Here is a 12,265-nt window from a genome sequence, read left to right on the forward strand (position 1 = left end):
TCGTTTAATCACTATAGTCAGGGCCCTCTGCAATCTCTTCACTTTGTACGGCCCGCAGTCTAGACATTGTCTTGTGTTGCATAGCATCGGGCCCCGTTCAACCCACTCTAGCAGTAAAGACGCTGACGATGGCCGGCGATCTGGGGAGGTGGGGAGGTGGGGAGGGAGGTTAATCGGAGGCGGACAGGTGAGCTTAGCCTACCCACCGTACGACTCCAGGGTGAGAATACATCCACGTGAAGCCCCACCCTAGTTACTTAGTTAACCCTGACTATTAGACACGCGCCACTGTACCGCTGTACCGCTGTGCTAACTGTATCAGCCCCAGCCTCCCCTTACAGAATCGGAGATACCTCAGTCACATCCATATCCACGTGATGTGGCACTCTTCATCACTCGTTGATTTCTGGCACCACCAACAATCAACAAGACTCCAATCAATATCAACATCCACAATAACCTTCCCCCAACCCCCTTTCCGCCATGCAGTCGTCGACATTTGGAGGGCCAGCGCGGCCTCCAGCTACCGCAACCCTTTCCTCCATCCTCGCAAAGGCCAACTCGCTCAACAATGTTGACTACGATCCCGAGCTCCCCCAGATCCGCTTCAACATTGACGAGATTGAGCGCATGAGCGAGGCCGCCGCCGGCAAGGGCAAGCGCTCCAGGGCAACTATTGCTGAAGGCCACACCCTCCTCTCCAACCTCGGCGTCAACACATCGCGCATTAGCCACGAGATTGCCCAGCTCGCTACGGCCGAGCCCAGCCGCCCCAGGCGGCGGAAGCAAGGAGGCCGCCTTGCGCCACTCGGCGACCTCGGGCCAGCGTACGCGGTCGGTGACACGGATGTTGGCGCGTGGGGTCGCAATTGGCACGAGATGGTGATCTTGAGCGGGATCGAGGGGCAGCGGCAGAAGACGGTCAAGGCGTTTCAGGAACAGTTCCAGGCGCGCATGCTCTCGAGCTGGGAGACTGAGAAGAACCGCGTGCTCCAGGACGAGCTTGGCGTCACAGATGATGAACTCGCGCGGGCCACGAGTGGCGCGCAGTCGGCGGTTGGTACGAGCACCCTCGGCCGCTCTCGCCTCAGCGCCAGCACACGTCGCTTCCCCCTTGCACAGTCGACGCTGGGTAAGAGTACGGCGGGCGAGCGCGAGGGCGGCATGGCCATGCACAACAAGGCGATCAAGTACGACAAGGTTGTCAAGATGCTCAACCAGCGCCGCTTGCGGCGCGAGCCTTTCGAGTTGTGCCAGGCGTTCGAGGCGACTGTCAAGAACGACACAGTGAGTTGATCCCGAGACAGCGCTGATGCAGAAACACCCCATGCTCCCGAAGGGGTACCACATCCTCGCGTACATGACGCAGGAATCGTCGCTGCGCGAGGCTGAGTTTGGAGTTGGGCCGAGCACCGCCGAGCCTGTCCTCGAGCGGCAGTATGCGCAGGCGTACCTCGCGCCGCGCGGGAGCAATGCCAGCATCGCGCTGCATGGGCGTCTCGTGAGCGGGGCAAGAGCGTACCTCGAACGCGACTTTGAGGACTTTATCGACGTGACGATCGCCAAGAACCCCAAGGACGCCAATCTTGGTGGCGTGCCCGGTATCGCCAACAAGGTGCGCGCGTTTGTGGACGTGACGTTGCACTCCAAGGAGCAGCAGGAGCGCTTCAACCCCCAGACGATCGACGGCATCAAGCTCTGGGCCCACCTCTACTACCTTCTTCGATCTGGACACCCCTCTGAAGCCCTCGCCCTTGTCGAGGACCACATGCACAGCTTCACGGACGACTGGTCGTTCCCGAGCGCGTTCAAGGCGTTCCTCAGCTCGCCTGAACGCCGTATTCCCAAGAACCTGCGCGACCAGCTGTTCGCCGACTTTAACGGGCGCATCCGCACCAATCCCAAGGCCGACCAGTTCAAGTTTGCTCTGTACAAGCTTGTCGGGCGACTCGACGTTCAGCGCAAGACGGCCAAGGTGGCGGTCACGACCGAGGACTGGATGTGGTTCCAGCTCAGCCTCACCCGCGAGAACAAGGACGGCGACCCACCTCAGGAGCAGTACGACGTTGCCGACCTCGGCAACCTCGTGCTCAAGTACGGCAGCGAGAAGTTTGACAGCGGCTCCAAGCCGTTCCTGTGGTTCAACCTGCTGCTCCTCACGACGCAGTTCGAGCGCGCCGTGGGATACCTCTACTCGAAGCCGCAACTCAAAACGGACGCGGTTCACTTTGCCATTGCGCTGCAGTACTACGGTCTGCTGCGCGTGCCGCCAGCAGACGAGACGGACATTTGTGAGCTATCGCCTGACCTTCAACAGCTGACAGCAGTGACGGGCGCAGATGGGGAGGACCCCGCGCTGAACTTTGCGCGCATTATCCAGGTGTACATCGGTCCGTTCCACAAGGTCGAACCCCAGAGCGCACTGCAGTACGCGTACCTCGTCGCGCTGGCCTCGGACGCACCAGCGCCGACTGGCCCGGCCCAGCGGCAGTTAGCACTCGACCTCGTGCGTGAGATTGTCATTGGCTCGCGCGACTGGGGCAAGCTGCTTGGCAGCGTGCGCGCGGACGGGACAAAGGAGCAGGGTGTCATCGAACGGGATCTTGACCTTCTGCGCCTTGGCAGCGAGAAGGACTACATCCGCGAGGTCGTGCTCGCAGCAGCCAACCAGGCGGCCCACGACGGCTCCCTCACTAACTCGGTCGAGCTCTACCACCTCGCGGCCGACTATGACAAGGTGGTGTACGCGGTGAACCATGCGCTTGGCCACTCGCTCGGCCAGCCAGGCGCTCCCATTGAGGCGCAGGCTGCCCTCTCTGGTGCGTTTGGCGGCGTCTCAGATGTGGAGGGTTTGGCAGCCCGCGTGCACGACGTCTACGCCAACGACTTTGCCAAGCGTTCCCGCATCTCTAGCCGGAACTGGGACACGCTCGAGGTGCTTCTCAAGCTCAAGGCTGGCTTGGGACAGTTTGCGGCTGGCCGGCCAGACCTCGCCCTTGACACATTCAGGAGCACGGACCTGCTCCCGCTCGACAACGACACGACGAGCATTGCTCGCTACGCGGCCAACTTTAACCGCATGCTCGACCAGCCCGTCGTCAGCAACCTGGACGACGTGATTGTTACGACTATGAAGTGCCTCCACCGCCTGAGCCAGCAGCTCAAGGAGAGTCCGTACGGCGACCATGGGCGGATGGAAGCATTGAGCGCGCTCAAGCACCAGGCGCAGTGCCTCATCCAGTTTGCGAGCACGCTGCGGCTCCGACTGGGTCCGGACGTGTACCGCCAGCTGTCGAGCCTGAGTGCGTTCTTCTAGGTGGTGGTGGCGAGTGTAGCGAGCCCAGCCTGTGGTGTAATCCAGTGTATGGCGGGTGATAGAGCAGTCAGGTGTCTTATGCATTCATTCATACTACAAGCAACATTATATACAGCCATCTACGGCGCTTCTCCTCTCTCATGCTTCTCCCCTCTATACTCACATGCTACACCTCCCTACGTCGACGATGGCGGTACTAGCCAAGCTAGAGCTTGGCCTTCCACACCTCAGCGGGCGGCTTCCATCCACGCGGGCGGAGGAGGAGCGTCGCGGGCGCGGTGCCAAACTCGACGGGCAGGGCGATACCGAGCTCGTGCACGCAAATAGTGCGAATCATGGTGTAGTGGTGGATGGCGTGGAGCGCACAGAACCATAGCTGCGGTCAGCGGGCGTGCGAAATGGGACGAAAACAAGCGTGGGACTGAAGGAAGCGATCGAGTGATAAGGAGAGGCTTGGCGAGATTGACACGTCTTGATCGCCACCGGCAACCAGTATATAGCCATGTCAGACGATATCTTGTACGACCAGCAACCAGCTTCTCCGCAGCTGGAGAATGGATGCGCTTGTTCCCACCTCGTGCCCCGATCACACGGCGGGGTTGCTTCGCGATGGCCGCGTCGTGTAATCGCTTGGCTTCTACCCCAAAGATCGCACAACGCGCCCCGGACATCTCCGCCCTCCTTCCCGCATCCTCCCACCCCGCATCCTCCCACCCCGCATCCTCCCACCCCACCCTGAACTCACCTCACGCGCCAGCGTAGAGCGCATACACTGCCGACTGGGCGTAACCGCCAGCACGTCGACCTCACGGCCCAGCTCCCCCTCAGTCATCGCCTCGAGCCCAGCGCGAACCTTTCCCATCGCGGCGCGACAAGTATCGAGATCGCGCGCAACGGCCCCACGAGAGGGAGGGAGAAGGATATCGTAGTCGACTGTGGGAATACCACCATGGTTACACGTAGTATGGCCATAGTACTCGGGATCGAGGGCGGCGAGGAGCGCGTCAAACGTCTCGGCGACGTGCCGGAAATGCTTCCCCACACTGCCACCGGGGATTAGGACGGACGCGTGGGTAAGCTGCCCGTCGTCACTTAGGTGGGATAGGAGGTCGATGCCCGAGTCGATGAGAGAGAGAGAGGTATGTACGAGGGCGAGGGGGTCGTCCGAGGTCTGCGAGTGGGAGAGGTGGTCTATGGCTGGCGAGCGCTGGTCGTTGGTTGGGCTGGGCGAGCGCTGAGGATTAGATGAACGCTGAGTCAGCTATACTGGCGTGTAGACTTACAGCCATGGCTAGGATGAGAGAGGAATACAACACAAGAATGCTACGAGTTGAGTTAATACGTGTGACTCATAGTCTTATAGTCCTCATTCCCCAAACTCCACAAATACGGCAAGACGTCACCCCACGGGGTGGCGCGTCGAATCACGTGACTTGTGACTTTGAGGGGGGCATAAAACCGCTTCTGAGCGCATCCTGCTCTTCTTCTTCAAATTAAATTGTTACGGTCCCGTATTATTGTGTGAGCTGTGTGCGTCTACGCGCTGCTCATCTACAACTAGGACCCAGAAGGACGACAGGATCATTTTACGGTGCGCGCTGCTTTGCTGTGCGCGTGCCGGCCTTGGTCCTGCCTACAATCCTACATAACTCTGGTGCGAGTGTGTATGGGTAAGTGTGTGTGTATGTAGTGTAGACTATGAACTTGTGGTGCTTGATTTACTGCTTGACGTGCTGCCTGCTGGAACTTGGGTGCTGGACGCTAGATGTTGAATGCTGGACCGGTGCTGGATGTCAGACGTGGACTGAAAAGTTGGCAAAGTAACGATTGTTGACGCGGAAGAAAATCACCTCCACCATCCACAACCGCCCATCAACTTACCACCTCACCACCTCACTACCTCACTCCCCATCCCACAATGGCAACATTCGACCGCCGCCGCATCCCAGCTCCCGAGGACTCGAAACCTCCTGTGTACCTCTCCACGACGGCAGGACCATCCCGTTCGCGCGGCAATGACGAGCTGCGGCCATTGTGTGAGTCGCCCATCTTCTGCGCTGATGTAGTCATCAAGACCGGCCTCGTGACCCAGGCCAATGGGAGCGCATATGTCGAGGCGGACGGGGTCAAGATTGCTTGTTCTGCGTAAGTCCCCTGCCCGCCTGTTGATCAGGTCTGATGACAGGTTCGGGCCGCGCCCCCGCCCACCACCGTTCACGAGCACGGGGACGCTTAATGTCGAAGTCAAGTTTGCGCCATTTGCGAGTCAGGTGCGGCGCGCGCCTTTACGGGTGAGTACAGTGGACCATGGTCTCATACCTCTTGTCTCTAGCTGACTTTAGGACACCGAGCCTGTCTCGCACGCCGCCGTGCTCACAAACCTCCTCCTTCCCGCGGTACACCTCCATCTCCTGCCCAAGATGAGCGTCGACGTGCACATCTACGTCCTCGAGGGCGATTCTGATGCGAGCGTGCTCGCTGCGGGACTGAGTGCGGCATGTGTAGCTCTCGCGGATGCCGGGATTCCCCTCAGCGGTCTGGCTGTTGGAAGTACCGTCGTGAGTCTTGGCTACCTCAGCAGCACCTGCTCGAATGTTGTCAACGAGCTGACATCAGGCTCTCCATGGCTCAACGGCCCTCCTCGACCCCTCTGGACCTGAATGCACGGGCGCCGACGCGACGCTCACCCTCGGCGCTATGCCTGCGCTTGGCCGCGCAACGAGCCTCCACATGACGGGCGAGGCGGATTTGGACGCCGTGTGCGACGTGAGTACTTCTCTGGCACGTCAAGTTGTCTGGCTTCTATCTCAGCTTCGCATTCGGAGCATAAACATGCGCTCACACCAGATGGTCGAGGCTGCTCTCGCCGGAGCGACATCTGCACACGATGCCGTCGCCGTGGCGCTTTTTGACGGAGTGCAATAAAACTACCTTGTATATTCGATCCACATGCATGCAGATGACAACCTCGTCTAGTTGACAATCTCCCAACCAAGCTCACGCCCAGCCCAGAAGGGCACAACCTCGTTCCCGTGTCCCTCGAGCTTGGAGGGCACCTTGACAGCCACAGCCGGGCGGCGGATAACGACCTCCTCCCCAGCCTTGGCAGGGATCTTGTAGAACGCGCGCCCGTTGTCGCTCACAAAGCCCTGGAGCTTGTCGAGCGCACCGAAGCTCTCGAGGAGAGTAGCGACGAGCGGAATAAGGTAGGGGGAAGTGTAGCATCCCGCCGCGCACGAGTGGAGCTCGCCGGCCTCGGAAATAGAAGGCATCTTGGACGCCGACGGGTGGGGTGCGGAATCGGAGCCCATGAAGAACTTGGGGTTTCCAGAGCGCACGGCACCCTGCAGTGCCTTGCGGTCACGCGGCTCCTTGGCGAGGGGCTTGCAGAAGTGGTGCGGCTGGGGAGCGACGGTGTCGATGGTGAGCCAGAGGTGGTGTGCAGTAATGCTGCACGCGACGTTGGGGCCCAGGGAAGCAACACACTCGACCGCCTCGGCGGTGGTGGCGTGCTCAAGGACGATGCGGAGGTTGGGAAAGTCGGCGGCAAGTTTACGCAGGTGCTCGAGGAAGTGCTTCTCGGCATTGAGAACCGAGATGTTCTTCTCGTCGTCCGAGGGAACCTCGCCGTGCAGGTTCAGGACCATGCCCTCCTCCTCCATCGCCTCAAAGACGGGGTAGTAGACGCCGTAGTCCTCGATGCCGGAGGACGAGTTGGTCGTCACACCGCGCGGGTAGCTCTTAACGCCTGATATCAGATGTCCTCTCCGATAACATGGCGTGCGCTTGGCCCGCACGTCTGGTCTGGCCTACTCACCGCTCACACCAGCCTTGGCGGCCTTGCGGATCTCGTCAGGCGTTACCTCGGGGTGGAGGTAGAGCGTCATCAGCCACTCCACGTTGGGCGCAATGCGCTCCAGCTCCTTCTTGTACTCGAGCACGGCTTCCGTCTTGGTGAGAGGAGGGACGAGGTTGGGCATCACGTAGGCGGTACGGACACCGCCCGCGGCGACGTGTGGCGTCACGAGCTCGCACATGGCGCCCTGGCGGACGTGGACATGGAAGCTGGGGTTAGCGGTGGAGAGGGCGGCGCAACCGATGCTACTAGCGGGAGAGGAACTCGCTCGATTACGAGTGCCGTATCTGGACGGCACCTCACACAGACTCACTCGGCGGGCGCAGGGAGCGTGATCGTGTCGGACATGATGGTTTGAATAAACTGTTAGAGTTGAGTTGCGAAATCCGTCCGAACTTTTGGGTGGAGACGGGTATACCAAGGAACCACCACAGGAACAGGAATGGTCCGGGGCCCGGCGGAGCCGCTGGAGTTCCCAGCAGCTTCGGGGACGTATTCGATTCGATTCTGATTCTGACAATACTTGCTGCCAAACCAAGATCCCGAGTCTGTAAACAAAAGCAAAAGTATTCTCCTGGGACAAAGTAGAGCAGGTCCTACGTAGTTACGTTAGCTCAGCATGAGGCATTTGTGACGCCTGCCTGACACTGGCGGCGTGACTCCTTTCCGCTCCGCACCGCCCCTCACTCACCCCTCCCGTGACACTCCATGAGGAAACTCTGCATACACTAGAATACAGTCATGTCGTTCGTGTCGTGTGCGTGCGTGCGTGTAAACCCGGCGGCCAGCGCCATCTACCGTGTAGTGTATGTGTATGAAATATGAAATGAGGGGCGTTGTGGAGTAGTGGTAGGGAGGGGAGGGTTATGGCTTGGGGCCGGTAACGCGTCGCCGCTTCTTCTTCGAGCTTCCGCTTGATCGTCGTGAAGTCGGTTGCGAGCGGCTCGGAGGAGGTGCAACACCGTCAAAGATCGACTTGTGCACAACCTCGTCGGGGGCCGAGACTACGCGTGGCCGCGAGCCAAAGCTGTGTCGGCTCGAGGACGCGCGGGAACGACGTGATGTCGCCGAGTGTGCTGGGGAAATCATACCGCCGGGAGGAGAAGATTCGGGACGTGGTGGTGAGGGAGAGGGTGTGCGTGAAGATGTGGCCGAATCTGAGAGAGGAGAGACCGAGCGGCCAGTGTACCCGCTGATCGGGCGCATGTGGCTGAAGTCAGCCCTGCCACACGCCACATTATTCGATTCGCGCCTCGAGCTCTATAGGGGATCTACAAGTAACCATACTCTCTGCTCGCTCCCTCTCGATACCCCACTGGCTCTCACGTAGACTCACCTCCCAGCAGCGCGGCTGATTTCCGCCATGCGCTCCTTCTGAGCGTGGGTTACGCGGCTCGGCGCTGCCACGCTCATTGTCATGGTTCCATATCCGTCCTGGCTCGTCACAGACGTGCCACGCGCGCGCGCACGTGCCGGCGCAACCAGGACCTCAGTCTCGGTGTCCTGCGAGTTCAGCCACAGTCGTGGCACAGACGCGTCTGTTGACGATTAACTCACACTCACACCACCATCGGCACGGCGCCAGCAGCAGAAGACGTCGAGCCAGCCCATGTTCGCGCCGGGCGTTGTATGGAGCGCGTTTTGCTACAACGACGCAATTGTGGTGATGCAGTGATGCTGTGCAACTCGAGGGCCTTTGTTTGTTCTTATGAATGATGGGTGTGATCGGCTTGGTCCAAGCCATTCAGGAGACACCCGAGTCGAGTTCCTGATGGGTGAGTTGGTTTTCTAGTGAAACGACTGGGGCCAAGGACCATGGATTGGAATGTGCGTTGTTTAGGCGTGGCGCTTGCTTTTGTGTGCGTTCGCGTTATGTGGCAGTCACGAGATTTAACGCAAAAAGTCCCTACTGGCGAGAAAACTCTGCAAGCGGAGTCGGATTTTTGACTTTGGTAAAGGGGAATTGGTGAATATCGGGGGGAATTTCGCTGGCGGGGAGCCCGTACGGGCGGTACGGGATGACGAAATACAGGCGTTGGATTTATGGAGGAATTATGGAATGCTTCTTGAGAACGTTGGCTGAGCGGCTGCGTGTTTTTGTATGCCGACAGAGGACCAATGTTGACGGGGGCGGTGTTGGGAGACTGGGAAAGGGGATCGCTAACGGACGGAGAGGTAGGGGTACGATATATAATTCATTCATCACGATGTTTCTCGGGGGCTTGTTCTCGCGCTAGCGTGCTTGCTTTGCTCTTGCCTCGGTTACGCTGCCAGAAATACATGCCTGCCACCAGCAGGCCAAGAACAAGGAAGTAATGGCTCGGGGCTGGCGTGCTTGGCTTACACAATCACAGTGCTGGGATACGGGCCTACGTAGGAGGGGCGCAAGGGCACTGTGGGATTGAGGCACGCGTCATTCCTGGCCTGAATGTTGTGCATACCGCCCTGAGATTGAACTAGCTTAGCTGAGCAGATGACGAGAGTCGGCTGACAGCTTGCGTGCGTCGTCGGAACCGCCGCTACACGTGCATGTTGCCTCGCTCCCATGCCCGCCAAGTTTCTCGCCACCGGCGTGTCGTCAAGCTCTCAAGCAAAGCACCTCGGTTCTGTAGTTCTGGAATGCCGTCGCGTGGCACGGTGTTAATGTACGTACATGAGGTTGTTCACACAGCGACAGAAAGTCTCACTTACTTAATTGCACTAGCACCTTTGGCGATCGACAGAACTCTAGCGTCCTCCTACTGTTGGGGTTGGTTGGTTCCATCTGTTAGACTTAGCGTACTTGTTGTTCCGCACAGCCGCAGTCAAGCTTTCGGCAGCCTTGTCGATCAGCGTGAAGCACAATGACACTTCTAACGCATCACTGCCGCTGTGCCTGAAGAGCTTGTTGCGTTTTGATTGGCGCCACGAAACTCTCCGGCAGGCGACGATGCGCGTACGACGTCGGTACCGCGGCACAAGGGGAGCAAGGGCAAGGGGAACATACATGGCAAGGGTCGTCAGCTGATGACGCCGCTGGCAACCGGGTAAGTAGGGAGTCACTTGACGTCAACGAAACTCGCATGTCGGCCGTAAATGTGGCCGATGCTTGTTCTAGTTTTTTGTTCTTGGGTACCCACGCGATTACTCGGTGATCGGGCGTACTGGGGGTCGAAATTCATTTCGGAGACTATTCGACTTGCAACACGTCAGAGGCGCCGAGTTGGGATGGAGCCCTGTCTTGCTCATTGCCTGACCTGTGGTGATGATGGTACAGCACTAGCTCAATGGTTGGGTATACTTTGGTGACGCATAGGATCATACAGATCTTGATTCCGCGCAAGGCCGATTAATCTATTCTCTTGCCGGAAAGGCGGACCGCTTACAGGCTTCCAAAGATGACAACATTGACCGCAAGCTCCACTCGCCGACTGCGGCTGGATGAAGGAACGCCATCGGCCTCCGCCTCGCCGCGCGGGCGCCGTGCGCCCCACGGGACCGGCCCCTCAACGCGATCCTGGAGCTGCTAAAGCTACCCGCGGGATCTGACTCTGCGGATGCGTAATGTCCGGTTCATCGACTTGTCATTGTCAAGGGCCAGAGTGCGGCCTCGGACAGCTCGAGTCCACATGACCAGGCTATCGGTGTTCTGAAATCGACAGACCGACCCCGCTGCGGACAGCTGCGGAGTCCGGACACTGATGACAAACTAGACGTATTAGTGCCTCCCATTGAGGCCGAAGATAATGTTCTATCGGAAGCAGACGGAACACAATAATTGTCCCGCACCTTTAGTTAGTCACCTGAAGGGAACAAAGCTTGAGACTGAACAACACCTCGCCTGTTCGGAGGAGGGTTCAGAATGTTAGTGGGGATTCCGAAGCTTGGCAGCAGCGCCACTGACATCGCATTGCCTCTGTTGAGGCATTGCGCTCCAACGGAACAGCGGTCCGCGAACTCGTCATGCCTCGGACTTGACAATGTCATCTCGGACGATACGTCACCCTAATGGCGATGCGCCACGATCCCTCCTCCAATCCCCAGTTTAGACAGATAGAAACACGGGCATACCGAGCTCACGACCGCTCTGCGTCAGGACCTGCGCACCGGAATTTAAGCAACTAGACCCCAGCCACGCAGCGTGGCGTTTTGGGTACATTTGGGGTATTGATATATAGTATGGTGATCTTGTAAACGCAGATCGCGTCATGTACAGATCCAAGAGAAGCATAGGCAGCTGCCGATCTGGAAAACACCGAAGAGGCCGTGCGCGTCTGTGCGAAAACCGATGATGGCCGTTTGGCACCTCCTCCACCCACCCCTTCACTTGAGTATCGTACAGGACATGACCAAGCTGCAGAAGCACAGCGCCCACCACTGCGTACCGTTAGATGGATGGACGCTGGTTGGTTAAGTCCTGGTGGAGCCTGTTGAATCGACGCTAGCATGTTGGGGATAGCCGAGAAGAATGGCATGGGTAGGGTTGGGGATGATGCGAGGTGCCAACGATCTCATCCCCAACTTGCTGCTGTCCATTGCATACAGCCTTGTTATGGTGTTATGGATGCTGAAGCGAGCGAGTTTGTTCGGGTTCTACTTTGATGGGTATTTGCAACCAAGCTAATAAGCATCCCCAACTTGGACCCTTCCATCCCCAACCTTGATAGCCGATGTGTATATATTTCAATCTTCAATCTCACAGCCGCCCACGTTTGATGGATTCAAATATCTCGCAATCCGAGTCGAATGCTCCGCACAGCTCCCAGGCATATTCATCGCAGCACCAAAAGTTGGGAATGCGGCAGCGCGGCAGTGGGGAGTTGGGGAGTTGGGTGGATGGAGAAGAAAGCGGAGCGGGCCGTGTCCGGGCCGGGCTCGCTCGCATTCAGAATGCCGCCGGCTTTGATTGTCAAACGAGAATACACAATTCCCGTTCGGTCCCAGATCAGATCTTTCTTTATATCTCAACGTGTTCTCACCTTGACACTACACTCCTTCCAAAACCACCAACAACTCACGACAACTCGAAACATCCCCAACAACCGCTCTGCCCACCATTACGGCACTGGTTGACCTAACTCTCCCAGAACACGTGCTGCCAACTAGTCGTCACT

The 12,265-nt window shown here is 58.5% G+C and overlaps 5 protein-coding genes across 5 annotated transcripts; 2 read left to right on the forward strand and 3 right to left on the reverse strand.

Moving 5' to 3' along the window:
- Positions 1-483: 483 nt before the first annotated feature.
- On the forward strand, positions 484-3,316 carry NIC96 (uncharacterized protein; the record flags this gene model as incomplete). Its single annotated transcript, XM_060601760.1, has 3 exons — positions 484-1,287; positions 1,319-2,291; positions 2,328-3,316. 3 exons carry the CDS (start codon positions 484-486, stop codon positions 3,314-3,316), a joined length of 2,766 nt encoding a protein of 921 aa, XP_060458222.1.
- A 205-nt stretch (positions 3,317-3,521) lies between these two features.
- CcaverHIS019_0505860 (uncharacterized protein) lies at positions 3,522-4,605 on the reverse strand (the record flags this gene model as incomplete). The annotated part of the gene is made up of 3 exons (XM_060601761.1): positions 3,522-3,692; positions 4,062-4,550; positions 4,600-4,605. 3 exons carry the CDS (start codon positions 4,603-4,605, stop codon positions 3,522-3,524), a joined length of 666 nt encoding a protein of 221 aa, XP_060458223.1.
- Positions 4,606-5,234: 629 nt separating this feature from the next.
- MTR3 (uncharacterized protein) lies at positions 5,235-6,241 on the forward strand (the record flags this gene model as incomplete). Its single annotated transcript, XM_060601762.1, has 6 exons — positions 5,235-5,352; positions 5,383-5,461; positions 5,502-5,607; positions 5,659-5,874; positions 5,933-6,082; positions 6,164-6,241. The coding sequence occupies 6 exons, from the start codon at positions 5,235-5,237 to the stop codon at positions 6,239-6,241; spliced, it is 747 nt and encodes a 248-aa protein (XP_060458224.1).
- A 47-nt stretch (positions 6,242-6,288) lies between these two features.
- URA4 (uncharacterized protein) lies at positions 6,289-7,520 on the reverse strand (the record flags this gene model as incomplete). Its single annotated transcript, XM_060601763.1, has 3 exons — positions 6,289-7,064; positions 7,134-7,381; positions 7,486-7,520. 3 exons carry the CDS (start codon positions 7,518-7,520, stop codon positions 6,289-6,291), a joined length of 1,059 nt encoding a protein of 352 aa, XP_060458225.1.
- A 516-nt stretch (positions 7,521-8,036) lies between these two features.
- CcaverHIS019_0505890 (uncharacterized protein) lies at positions 8,037-8,783 on the reverse strand (the record flags this gene model as incomplete). Its single annotated transcript, XM_060601764.1, has 3 exons — positions 8,037-8,382; positions 8,509-8,675; positions 8,730-8,783. 3 exons carry the CDS (start codon positions 8,781-8,783, stop codon positions 8,037-8,039), a joined length of 567 nt encoding a protein of 188 aa, XP_060458226.1.
- Positions 8,784-12,265: the final 3,482 nt, after the last annotated feature.

Source organism: Cutaneotrichosporon cavernicola (assembly GCF_030864355.1).
Source record: "Cutaneotrichosporon cavernicola HIS019 DNA, chromosome: 5".
Classification (NCBI taxonomy): Eukaryota; Fungi; Basidiomycota; class Tremellomycetes; order Trichosporonales; family Trichosporonaceae; genus Cutaneotrichosporon; species Cutaneotrichosporon cavernicola.